Raw genomic sequence first — 14020 nt, 5'->3', positions numbered from 1 at the left:
TTTCTGATGTACCAAAGCTTAAGTTCTAAGATATCTAACTCTTTCACATGTCGACTTAGTTTCTTGTAGGTACTTAAAATAGATCTTCCTCCTAACTATAGTGTCCACTATTTTCATAGATTTCTCAATGAACGTGCTTATATTCCATGATAAAAAATAAGTCATACTCTCATAAACTAACAACTGCACACCCGATGTGGAAACCCTTACGATGCAACAATGCATACTCTCGTGAACTAACATCTTTACAGACATTTGTTCCCGAAAATGTGTCAACCCTTATAATGCGCAATGATGCATCAACCCTTACTTTAGACATTGTCCTCGAACCATACAACATGCTCCTTACAACAACAACCCCCACCCCATTTTTAGATTTTCTTGATATTGTTCGCGCGATTTTCAGATGTACCAAAGTTTAAATTTCGAATTGTATAATTCTTTCACTTTTTCAATATCGATTTAACTCTTTATAGGCACATAAAATTGATCTTCCTTCTAACCACATTGTCCACTATTTTCATAGATTTCTCGGTAAACATGCTTATATTCCCGAATAAAAAATAAATCATATTCTCATGAACTAACATCTATACACACCCGTTTCCAAAGATGTGAAAATCCTCCAATGCAACAAACTTTTGACATTGTACTCAGACCATACAACATGTTGCTTATGACAAGAACCCCCACTCCATTTCTCGATTTTCTAATGCACCAATGTTTAAATTTCAAATTGTCTAACTCTTTCGTTTTTCCACATGTCAACTTAATTTCTTATAAGAACATAAAACCGATCTCCCTCCTAACCTCAATGTCCACTATTTTTCATAGTAAAAAAAACCTATTATAGCTAGCCGACATCAAATGTTAAGAGAAATGCAAACAAACAAAAAAACTATTATAGCTAGCTGACATCAAATGTTAAGAGAAATACACAAAGGAGTACTTGCTCCAAATTTCATAAGTTGCTGCTTCAAATGTACTTCACATATACAAGCATTTAAAACGACAAGAAAACTCAATAGATAGTAATTTTGTCTACTGAATGTTTAGGCTCTCTTCATTAGTACAACCATTATCACCATAACCGCCAATCCCATGAAACTTCCTCCCATAAAATTTTTATAATCCATGAAATTGGCTCCACCACCATCAGCTGAAGATTTGTCTTTCTCAGCTGTTGGGAATATGTTCTGAAAGAAATTGGACATTCTGCTAACCATTTCAGTAACTGTAAGCTTCAAATTCTGCAGAATAGTCATAAAATCAAAAGCATTTCCCTCCTCTTTTTTAGGAGTTTCTACAGTTTCAGAACCAGCAAAAGCAGCATCATTTGATGACTCTACCGCTGCAAACCATTGCAATACAATTTGCATGAGAATTCAGCACAAAAGCACAAAAGAAACCCAAAAAGGTAAATATAAAGAAGGGCATAAAAGTCCCATTAATACAGTTCAGTTGATAGATGTGTAGGAACATCATAGTGTAGGAGTACAGGTTCAATCCCGAGACATCCACTTATTCAACTTTAAAAGGTTTCAGCAACTAGGCTAGTTAACAAAAAAAAGCATGGAAAATAAGAGACCGGTTAGGTAATGATTACCCGCTAGCTGTGATTCGAAGAAACTAGTGACAGCAGGGTTTTGCATGACAGCATTCCATATATTAGGGTCACAAGCAATAGATTGCACCACAGTCTGGTTAAGGCCAAAGATAAGTGAATAATATCAATTGAACAAATGATTCCAAGCCATGACTAAATAAACATATTTAGATATATTATTACACATAACTAACAAGATTGCCAAATTTCCAACGGTATGAAATTCACCTGATCTTATTTAGGCATGAAAATAAGGGTATATTACCTGGGCCTCAGGACTTGTGCTGAGCAATTGAAAAGCATGAATGGCATGCTTAGGCACTGAAGGACTTGAAATAGCCTCAACAAGACAAGATTTTGTCCCTATTTCCTTAGGAGGAGGAGACACAACAGAGATTTGACTAGGAGATGAACCCTCACATTGAGAACTACCAGATGAAAGGTAAATTCTGAAGAAAATAATATAATGCTATTATAATAGATACAAGTAACAGCATATCCAAGATAATCAACCAAAAAAATACATAATGTTCAATAGTAATAATAATCTATACATGAAAAAATGTAACTTATCAGGCAACAACTTTATCAGAAACAAAACTAAATACTCAGAATTGAACATACTGAGCAAATGCAAAACCGGCGAGCGCGAACACCAGAATCACTACATTTACACCAATAATAAGACAATATCTATAGAGTAAAATAAGACAAACTCAACTCTTAAAAGTCAGTACTCAGTAAAGAAATTATAAGCATATATCTCATCAAATATAGGATTCTCAACAGAAAGATAAAAGCAAAATCTCCCATAATGTTTGGAAATTCTGATTCACAGATGTTAGACTAAACCTAGCATAAATCACAGGAAATTAAACAGCTGACTATAGAAGTTAATTTGTTGTTAACAATATTTAATTGTTTTTATAAAAAAAGTAACTTAAATCAGTTTAAAACCCTTTGACTATTATTATTAATCACAAAAAGCATAAGAGTGAAATTTTCAACAACAGAAAACCCTAACTCAGTACTGAGAATCTGAGAAAAGTAAAACGAAGATTTCAAATTGAAAAATTGAAAAACAGAAATACATGAAATTGAAAGCAAATATATGCACACAAAAAAAAACAATTTACTGATCAATAGCGTCCTTCAATTCTGCGGTAGCTTCCTGTGCTTCCTTAAAGGTAGGAACATCTCCGAACACCACTCTTGGCGTGGGCTCTCCGCCGGTCATGAACAGATCGCCTTCATCGGCGAATTCCCAGTCAGACAAATCGCCTGACACCGCCGTATGCAGTGGCTTCACCTCAGCGCCTTTCGCTCCCTGCGTTGAAAGTCTAGTTGGGGATGATGTACGGGATGCGTTGCGAACCGGATGCTCGACCGGGTACGTAGCCGGTGTTCCTCTGAAGCCTGACCTAGCGACGCCGATGCCGGCGAGTTTGGATACCGTCCTCATGGATCCTCCACCGCCCATTTCCCAATCAGTCTCGCTGGGCCTACTGCACGCGGAACAAAGTAATAAAAATAAAATAAATTAAATTGAATATCGCTTATTTGTCTATTTATAGATATTTTTGGATAATGATTGCGTCACAAGTGTATCCCCGTGAAACGTGTCGATCCCGATTTCATTTCAGTAAACTACGGTAAATCGGTAACCGATTCTACTCACAAAAAATACAAATTTTGAAGAGGTGAAAAAAATTTATACGATCTATCAATCACACATTACGCAGATATCTTATCAAATTATATATTTTAAAAATATTAATAGGATAGGATAGAATATTATAAATTTATTCTTACATAAAAAGTTATCTCATTTAACTATTTATACTTAGTATTATATTTATTTTTATTTTAAATTTATAACAATATATAAAGAAAATATTTTTTTTAGTGTAGTCTATTTTTTTATCATTTTTATTTTTATTTTATTGTGTAATTTATCTAATAACTTTTAATAAAACCACTATTATTAACTTTCAGATAACTTTCTACTAATAACTTTCAAATACTATATTTTTAAAAAATTATATTTAAATAAAAAATATCACTTATATTGTCCGTCTGGACGCTAGTAATATTTAATATGAATGTATATTTATTCAAGAACATTTATTGTCTATTTATTCTAAATGTATGACAAATATTATTGTTATAATTTTTTTTATTAATATGCTTGTAACTTATGTATAAAATATATCTTGCAATGTTAAAAAGAAACACTTCAAGAAAATATTATAATAATTTTTTTCTTCATTTTTATTCTTATGAAATTGGATCCTCTCCTGTTTTATATATTCTGTCATCTCTCCTATTTTAAATTTAATGACTGAAAAATAATAAGGAATAATTTATTTAAAAAATACATTTATTAGAAATTCCAAAAGTGATAGTATCATTAATATTCTCTCTTCATAAATATATTTTTTAATAAATTATTCTTTATAATTTTTATCAAAATAATCCAATTTTTTTTAAAAAAATTCAAAATAATCCTGATTTCAAAAATATTCCCAAATATCCCACTTTTAGGAGGAGACGTCAATCCAATTGGCGACTCCTCTTAAAAATAGAGTGGAGACGCCAATTGGATTGTCTATGGCACATGGTGCAGCCAATCCAATTGGCATCCATGTGTATTTTTACAAAGGAGACGCCAATTGAATTGACACCTCAGTGTAAAATGCAATTTTTTTTTGTTATAAATAGAGGTGTTGTGTGAATCATTTTTTCATATCTCATTTCATTATTTGGAATTCATGTTTGGTGTTCGTCGTCGATACGGGAAAGGTGATTTATGTGAGAGACAAACCTCAGATGTCGATGCTCTTCTGAAACATCACTACGTTCGATCAACTGAAGAGGGGGTTGGTTCGTTGGTTAGATGGGAAAATACCAGAAGGGGAAAAATTAGAAGTATTGAGAGAATCGACAGTATCTTTGATTGGGTGCGAATGAAAACTGATAAGGATGTTATGGAAATGATCTTCGGTCGAGATAACATCACCTTAATTGTTGTAATCAGTTAGGAATATTTCTGTTTTCAATAAGCTTATTTTGTACTGATGTTTGGCGACAGATACTACATAATCTTATCATTTTATCTGTTGAATCCATTTCTATCCTGATACGTGTGTTGTTTGGCCTTCCTTTTTTCTTTCTACGCATCTCGTCGCTGTGCCAAACTATATCACCTTCGTATGGAGGTAAGTATTCCTCCATTGGTAGCACCGAGAATCTTTTATTATATACATTCATGACGGTGACGGCCTTGTACACATCAGATAAATGGTTGTAAGTGTCTTGACGAGTATATGCGCATGTTGCAATGACATAGGAGCAAGGAATGCGGAAGGCCTGGAATTTTCCACAGTCGTACCAACTTCTGCTTAGTCTAACAGCATATGCTAAATTTGGTCTCCCTTCGTTGTGGTCCATTGTTTCCTGGACGCTGAAATTTTCCCTATGACGGTCAAAGACTGTTACAGCGTGTGTGCTAGCTTTGATGCTCTCCTCTTTCATGACTTTCATGCAACACTCACTAAATACTTGCCCAGACATTAACACCACACTCCATCCTTCACCTCTAGTTGCGAACGTAGAAGCCAACCTATAATAGGTCAATCTGACCAAGGCGGTTATTGGTAGATTTCTAATTCCTTTGAATATCCCGTTCATGCATTCCACAAGGTTTGTTGTCATGTGTCCCCATCGACAACCTCCATCAAATACCCTTGTTTACTGCTCTACTAGTATGTTATTCAGCCATCTTTCTGTGTCTTCATTAGACAGTCTAATTTCATCATGATAATATTGAAATGACGGCTGAGTTAGAGCTCAGCATTCACCACCTTCTTGCGAAGATTCTTATCTTTTATTGCACGCATGAAGTTTTGTGTAATATGTCTAATGCAATAGACATGGGTAGAAGGAGGATCATGTCATCTGTTGTCATGGTTGTTGTATGCACTCTCAATAGCAGCATGTCTATCAGAAATCAAATAGAGATTGGCTTGTGGAGCCACATGCGTTCTGAGATGTCGAAGAAAAAAACCCCATCCACCAGTCGTTTCACCTTTAACTAGAGCAAAGGCAATGGAAAAGACATTATTGTTGTCGTCTTGTGCAACCGCCATAAGCAAAGTATCCTTATATTTATCGTATAACAAAGTGCCATCAATTTGAGTAATAGGTTTGCATAATACAAAACCTTTGATGCATGGGCCAAACGCCCAAAAGAGACGGTGAAAGATTCTATTACCTGTAACACAGGTTCCGTCTGGCATCATTGATGGCAATGTCTCCATAATTGCCACAGTTCCTGGGAGATATGTTTTTAGTGCCCATAAAAACCGTGACAATTCTTTGTATGAATCCTCCCAGTTGCCGAATACCTGTTCAACAACCTTTGTCCTCGTAATCCTGGATTTCTTGTCAGATGGAGTATAATTATATCTTATTCTGATATGGGATATAATTATACTCACCTTCACTGATGGGTCTTTGTTAACCAACGGCTGAATGTCTTGACATATCAATACAACACTTAATTTACGGTGATCTTGTTCAACGTTAGTTGCAATGCAATTATGAGGTGGGTCTATTGAAGCTATCTCCCAAGAGTCATTTTTATTTTTGTAAGACGCAGCCAACCAAAACTTACAAACGATGTTACGACATTCGATGACATACCTTCTCGAATCAGTGTGTTTCACTGTAAAATCAGCAGAGTTGTTCATATGGAATTTTTTGATAGCTCGCACACATTCTTCTTTGGTGCGGAACATGTCTCCCACCTTTAACTCGCCTTCTGATCGTGGATACGGGTTATAGAAAACATTGTTGGATGTTTCATCATCATGCAGATGCATGTTTGTCATATGTTGAGGCGGATTGTAGACATGACTAGGAGGTAGTGGCGGTGGTTGATCATCATCTTCAATGACGTTGTTCAACATATGATCGACCTATATCTCGGTCTCCTCTTCTTCTTCATCATCAACGTTCACTTCTGCTTCTGCTTCCGGGTTGACGTCATCTGAGCATTGTGAATCAAATTCACCAGATTCATCCTGACTGGTTATTTGAGATTGCTAAGATGGTATACATGGTTGAAGAGTAATATACAACTCAATACAATTGCAGCCTGAATGTTCATGACTAACAAACATGTATTCAACATCTTTATCATCTTGTACCTTAAGCGGGAAAAACTTGCATCGATTGTTCTCAAAAAATATTGGATTTTGATACGTGATCTTTGACATAATACACAATCCTATGCAGGATTATATTCTTTTTTTCAAATGCAAGAAGGTTGCATTTCTCTTGATCGTAAGTCGAATGGTATCGGTGTTTCAAAAATAAAATCTGTATAACTAAGACTCATATTGAACATTGACACTATATTTCAGTGAAGATGACATTGTAATATTTCTGGTGCAGATGAAAATTATTTTCTTGCTGCAGATGAATGTGTGTTGAGTGTTGGACGTTGATAGTAAGACACTTAAATACATAAGTGATTTATCTTACATGCAAGCTAATTCAAAGTGATGTGTCACACATGCATGTTAGTCCGAAATGATGTGTCAAACATGCAAGCTAGTCTGAAGTGACATGTCCAGCATGCAAGATAGAGGAAAGCCATGTGTCACACATGCAAGGACACACTCCAAATGAATTGGCGCCTCCTTACAATCCTTGCACATGGGCGTCAATCCATTTGGAGACACCATGTCTTGCATGCATACAGACCTCATAACCAAGCATTCAGACCTAGATGTGTCATGCATGTACCTATGGAGGCGCTGATTTGAATGGCGACACCATGTACAAAATGCACATGGGCGCCAATTCATTTGGCTACCACATGCAAACACATTTTTCTATGCTCCAAACTTTTGCCTATAAATTCATCCACACCATCAACACTTTTTCCACACCATCACTCACTACTTCTTCTACAACATCAAATCTTTCATCTACAACAACCTCTTTCATCTGCACCAACCGCTTTCATCTCCGATAAGATGTCTATCCTCACAATGGGCGAATCGCACAGAGGAACAATTGCAAACATAGCAACTTATGTAAGCGTTTTATTGTTTTGTTATTTGTTTTAATAGAGTGCCTTTTAATAACATATCAACTTAGTAAAGGTTTTTGTTCTTTCTTTTATAGGATGTTTCAAGGTTCCATACTCGGGTCCACGAATATGTCCACATGGACCCGATGATTCAACCTTATGTTGAACTCGCCGGTTTTGGACATATAAGCAAAATTATGTCTTGGTCGGTGGATAATAAATTCATTTTTGCTTTATGCAAAAGGTGGTGTCCCGAGACACACACATTTTGGTTCTCAACCGGTGAGTGTACCGTGACGTTAGAATACATCTACATGCTTTTGGGACTGCCCATTGAAGGTAAGGTTGTAAATGGTAAAACCAACTATGAAAATTCAATTTGCACGGACCTCTTGGAGACTGATTTGTTAGATGATAACTCAAGAGGTTAAGGTATACTCCTTTCACGCCTTAAGTCATATTATAACAGTTTACACTTAGATGAGCATTCTACAGAAGATGCTCGAATAATAAAAACTAGGTGTTACATAATGCTTTTAATTGGTTCTTTTTTATTTCCCGAAGGTAGTGGTTCTAGTATGCATATTATGTATTTACCTTTACTAAGACATGTAGATAGAATAAGAAGTTACAGTTGGGGATCCGCTTGTCTGGCCTATCTTTATAGCTCTTTGTGTAAAAACTCACACAAAGACACATCTACCTTTTCTGGATGTACTGTTTTTCTCCAAGCATGAGGTTGGTCAAGACTACCGTCCCTAGCACCCGTCAACAACAACCCTTTCACATTCCCGTATTCACAAAAGTAAGTTGTTTAAATTGTTATATATTTACTTACTTCTTTAACGATTATTATCTCTAACTAATATTTTTACCTTTTTGGTGTAGATGGTCGGCACATGGTATGAGTTATAACAAATTTCCTAGACATTGTATTACCCAGTATCGCAATCTGTTGGATCACCTTCGAACGACAGACGTAAGGATAATAACCTCATTATTTCGTTATAATTTGTTAACTTCTTCTACCAAGTTTATAATCCAAATTACTTTCACATTTCAGTCCATTTGGCATCCATACCTAAATTTGGATCATGACCATGAAGTCAACGCAGAAGACGCAGCCGTATGGACTTCATGCACACCGATAATAAGATTCACAACTGTGGAGATACACAATAATGATCGTGTGAAGTTGCAATTCGGTATGCTTCAAAACATCCCAGATCCTCAAGCAAGCCTAGGAGAATGGCATCTGCGCAAAGTTAATGACCAATGGAACTTCAATCCATGGCAAAGTTTCACAAGATCTAAGTGTCGCAAATGGAAGGACCGCCATGACCATGTCTTAACTGACGCAGTGATGCCAAATGAAGAAAAACCAAGTCGTACTTATATGGCTTGGTACAGATCGGTTGGTTTTCAGTCCATCGTCGAGGATATGTACATGTACGACCCATGCCAACAAACTTACACACCAGACACCTCAACATCTAACCCCCAATAACATTGTCAGATCAGATATACACAATCCCCTGTCCATCAAACTTTCCGTTCCACAAACACACAAACATACAACCCAAACATGCCATACACCCAACCCCAATACCAAGAGTATACCCTATACCTCCACCAACAAATTGATCATCAACCAGAGACCCAACATCACTTTGCACCCAACACATCACCCTACCAAAGCCGCCTTAGCCAGAACACTCAACGATCATTCAACACCAACTGTCCTTCCTTCTACCATAGCCAAGAAGCCCAAACCTCACAAAACCAAAACCTCCAACAACCCTATCTCTACCAAACACCCCAACAATCTTTCCAACCTTTCCTCGATGCATCATTCACACCCATGTCTCCCTTCAACCATCCCGGTCACCCACCAATGAGTCAAACACAACCTAACTACTCTGGCATGGGTCATGAACTCAGCTATGGCGGTACACCTTCGATGCATACTGAAGACTATATCGATTTGTCTGACTATCTCAATAGACCATCTCTTGTAGTTGGTAGTGATGCTCCTGGCCCCTCATATGCTCAAGCACCAGTGGTGAATCATCAACCCGGGTTAAGGCCACGGGTTAGGATAGTTAGGGGATGTGGGACCGGAGGTCGGTTAGGTGATCCCGATCATCACCATTAGGCTTTTTTGTGTAAGCGGGAATTTATATTAATATCAATTAGTCCTATTTCGAAATTATGTATCACGTAGACCATTTAACAAAAAAATGCATTTTACACTGAGGTGTCAATCCAATTGGTGCCTCCTTTCAACTGATACACATGGGCACCAATTGGATTGGCTGCACCATGTGCCCTAACCAATTCAATTGGCGCCTCCACTCTATTTTTAAGAGGAGTCACCAATTGGATTGGCGTCTCCTCCTAAAAGTGGGGTACTTTGGGAATTTTTTTGAAAACAGGGTTATTTGGGGAATTTTCTTGAAAAACTAGGTTATTTTTGTAAAAAAAATCTATGGATTTTTCCATCATCTGTTATGTGCTTGAAATAAGGACATTTTTGGTTAAAAACTATTTTTCCAATTATTTCTTACTATGTGAAAATTTGTAAATAAAAATTATTTTTAATTTATTAAAGAAATTTAATTCGAAAAGATCTCAAAATATATTTTGTGTGAATAATGAATTTTAAATAATTTTACATAAATGTCAAAATGTGTAATTTAAAAATAATAACTGAAAATCAAAATTTAGTTTAAAAGTAGTGACTAGAATTTAAATTTAAATCGAAATACAAAAGAACTAAAGTGATTAAAAATGTAGAAATGATTTGAATATAAAAGACTTTAAGTTATAAAAAGTGTAATGCATACCTACATTATGAAACTCTTTTCTCAATCACACAAATACTTTGTGTTGTATAGAATTGCATACAATTGCGGACCCTTAAAACTCAAAGTTAATGTTACTTATATATTAATCCTAAGGTAACCGTCTATAATGGTCGATTACACATAACATGACATGTCTTCAATTCCATGCAGTCTTCGTCTTCGATAAGCTTCTACGTGTCTTTCAGTAACCGTCTGATCTTATCCATTTACACTTCATTCGGCTACGTAGAGAATGTCTCGAAACTCTGAATTTTACTAAGTGCCCAACTCCTTAGTCCTTGTCTAACTACAACTTCGACCATAATGACATTCCTTGTTGACAAGTCACATTTGTTGAAATCCTTATGTCGATTATTCACTATTTTGGCTTTATACTAAAATCATTATTGCATTACTTTTATCACATTAATGCTAGTATCGAAAATCTTAGATAACACTTACAAATTACAATGTGCTATAGACGATGTAAATTGATTTATCTTTTTCATTTTGAAACCAACTAAGAGTCAAATCAATCTTTTCTGATTTCTTATCACAAAATCCTTTCTCACTCTTTTCCCCCTCTTTAAAACTTAAATTTTAAATTTTAAATATCAAACTTCTCACACATATTTCTTTGTTTTTTTTTATAAAAGGAATCTTCCCTAATCATTTCATCTCATTCACTTTCATTCTTATATTTTCTTTAATTATTTTCCTTTCTTTCTCTCATCATATTAATCTAGAAAATTTGAAGGAAAATGAAATTACTCATTTACCCTTGCTTATACCACAATCTGTCACCTCACCCACTCTACTATTTTCAATCACGTTTTTTTCCTCTCTATTATCAGCTCTTTTTTTTCATAAATTAAATTTTCTTATTCCAAAATTGATTCATTCTCTACATATATTTCTCTCTCTTCTTTTTCTTTCTCACATTTCTTTTCTTTTCTTTTCTCATTCACTATTTCTTCTTCTTTTTCTTTCTCACTCATTTTCATCTCATTTTCAATAATCACAGAGAATACAAAAAATGAATTAGAAGAAAAAGATTTGACCTCCTTTTTATATTTGTTAGTCTCACTCACATATTTATCTTTTTCGTCTTCTTTTTAACATTTTCTCCATTTCTTTTATTTATTTCAAGTTGTAGATCTACCCATATCGACTAAAGACATACCCGGATCGAACAAAGACATGCCCAAAAATTTATTTTTAGATGAAATATGTTATCTTATGTTAGTCTCACATACATATTTCTCTTTTTTGCCTTCTTTTTAACATCTTTTTTTCACTTTTATTTATTTCAGATTGTAGATGTATCCATATTGAACGAACACATACCCAAATCGGACGAAGACATGCTTATAAATTTATTTTTAGAAGAGATCTTTTATTTTCTGTTATCTTCTTTTACCCTCAACATTGTGGTTGAGAAATTGTTCGTGATTTTGATATTTTTGGATGGAGGTTGAGGATGACATTCTTGAAGATGTGTAGTTTTGGGTTTGATTTTCTGAATTTTTTGGTTGTGTTGTTAGTTATGTGTTTTTATAATTGGCAGCAATTTTGTTAAAACTTGTTTCACAACAAGATGTTGAGCAAGATGCCGTGACATGTTGTTAAAACTTGTTTTACTTCTTGGAAGACTTATTTTATTATGAGATATCTGAAGATTCTCTGAATACTTAGCTATCATATATGACTGCCCAAGAAAGTTTATTTTAGGAACTCTTTTTTCATTTTCAATCGTGCACTTGTTTCATAAGAACATATGTCGAAACATTTAAGGAAACATTTGATTTTATTCTGCAGAAGATTATGAAGACTGGATATCGAAACATTTATTGAGACATCATATTTGATTCTGTAAAAGATTGTGCACACTGGATGTCGAAACATTTATGGAGACATCATATTTAATTATGCAGAACAGATGTCAAAATATTTAAGGAAACATTTAATTTGATTATGCAGACTAGATGTCGAAACATTTATAGAGATATCAGATTTGATTTTGCATAATGGATGTCAAAACATTTGATGAGACATCAGATTTGATTTGATCAAATATTATGCAGAACAGACGTCAAAACATTTAAGGAGATATCATATTTGATTTAATTTGATTTTTTTTTGGATCGGCTGATTTTTATGCCTAAGTCCATGCTTACCAAATGATATTTAAAGAGGACGTTACTAAATCTAATGGACAGAAGAAGGAAGTTGCGCTAGAAATTGTCATTATTAGGGTTTAGTTATTTTTTTTATTTGTCAGGCATCCTAGTATCTACTTGATACTTGAATTGGACTGAGTTTCTTGAGTTGTAATTGTCATTCACTCATGAGCTTTTAAGAAAGAGTGCATTCTGTCTCATTAAAAGTGTGTCTTCTGTTCTTTGATTGTTTTTTCAGTTGTTATCACTGGTGCGTAATTAAAGGGAAGTGAGAAGGATCTCATATCTAAGAGAGTCTTAGATAGAAATTCAACGGGTAGTGATTAGATGAGAAGTTTGTAAAACCAAAGGTTGTTTAGAACTTCAAACTAATATTTTTATATTGGATTTCCTTTCTGACTTGGATGCCCCAAAATGTAGGTGACGTTGCACCGAACTGGGTTAACAACTGACCTGTGTTATTTTCTTTCTGCTTTTTACATTGTTATTATCTCTGGTGTGACATGTCTTGAACCTGGTGTCATGACATCGTATACAATATTTGTTATCTGCATAATTGTTTTTGGTGTGACATATCTTGATCCTGGTGTCGTGACATCGTATATGATATATGTTATCTATTTACTATTATTGTTGTGTGAAGTCCTAATATTAGTCTTGTGACACCGCATACGATATCTCATATCTGCGTACCAGAATTTTCATGTGTGTTGAAGGAAGTTGTTAAGAAGGATTAATGTGTTTAAAATGTTGGTTGAAGTTCTTAAGTTATCTAGGTTTGTGGATGAAGGTTTAGGAAGAGGTGCTTGAAGATATGAATGTTTGAGTTTATTACATTGGATTTTCTGGGTTGTTTTTGAATTTTGGTTGTTATTCTTGAGGTTTCTTAAAAATAAGATGAATATGGATGAATTTCAGGAAATGACGATGAGTGTAGGGTGAAAGGATTTGAGGGTAGAGAGAGGAAATAAGGGAATAGGGAGAAAGGAAATGTAAAAGAATGGGATATGGATATGAATGAACTTGAATTTAAATGTGAAAGTATAAGAGTGAAATGTTGAAAGTCCAATGAGGAGGTGACACTATGAATCATACAGAAAAAGGATGAAGATTTTCTATAAAAAAAGAAATATGAGGTAATGGTATGTTGTGTCTATGAGATATATCATATTTTCTTATGAATATTGGACCTAAACTTTCGTCGTCGTTTCTTATATAATTCATCATCATTTTTTTAATATAATTATTTTCGTCACAACATACCTTAATTATTTATAGTAAGAATTTA

General features: G+C 34.7%; 1 protein-coding gene across 1 annotated transcript; it reads right to left on the bottom strand.

The window, feature by feature from the left end:
• Positions 1-934: 934 nt before the first annotated feature.
• On the bottom strand, positions 935-3279 carry LOC127107841 (uncharacterized). Its single transcript, XM_051045170.1, has 4 exons — positions 2743-3279; positions 1872-2055; positions 1607-1700; positions 935-1351 (listed from the first exon to the last, which is right to left on the bottom strand). The coding sequence occupies exons 1-4, from the start codon at positions 3084-3086 to the stop codon at positions 1053-1055; spliced, it is 921 nt and encodes a 306-aa protein (XP_050901127.1). The 5' UTR covers positions 3087-3279; the 3' UTR covers positions 935-1052.
• Between the last annotated feature and the right edge of the window lie 10741 nt (positions 3280-14020).

This window comes from Lathyrus oleraceus, chromosome 7, assembly GCF_024323335.1.
Source record: "Lathyrus oleraceus cultivar Zhongwan6 chromosome 7, CAAS_Psat_ZW6_1.0, whole genome shotgun sequence".
In the NCBI taxonomy this organism is placed as follows: Eukaryota; Viridiplantae; Streptophyta; class Magnoliopsida; order Fabales; family Fabaceae; genus Lathyrus; species Lathyrus oleraceus.
Note: the sequence above shows the minus strand (reverse complement) of the source record. Positions and strands in the feature narration are given on the sequence as shown.

Coding starts and splice junctions, on each gene's coding strand:
- LOC127107841 (XM_051045170.1), bottom strand. CDS start 3,086: ATGGGCGGTGGAGGATCCATGAGGACGGTATCCAAACTCGCCGGCATC. Junction 1,701..1,871: donor GCACAAGTCCTGAGGCCCAG/GTAATATACCCT, acceptor GGCCTTAACCAG/ACTGTGGTGCAATCTATTGC. Junction 1,352..1,606: donor CTTCGAATCACAGCTAGCGG/GTAATCATTACC, acceptor AATGGTTTGCAG/CGGTAGAGTCATCAAATGAT.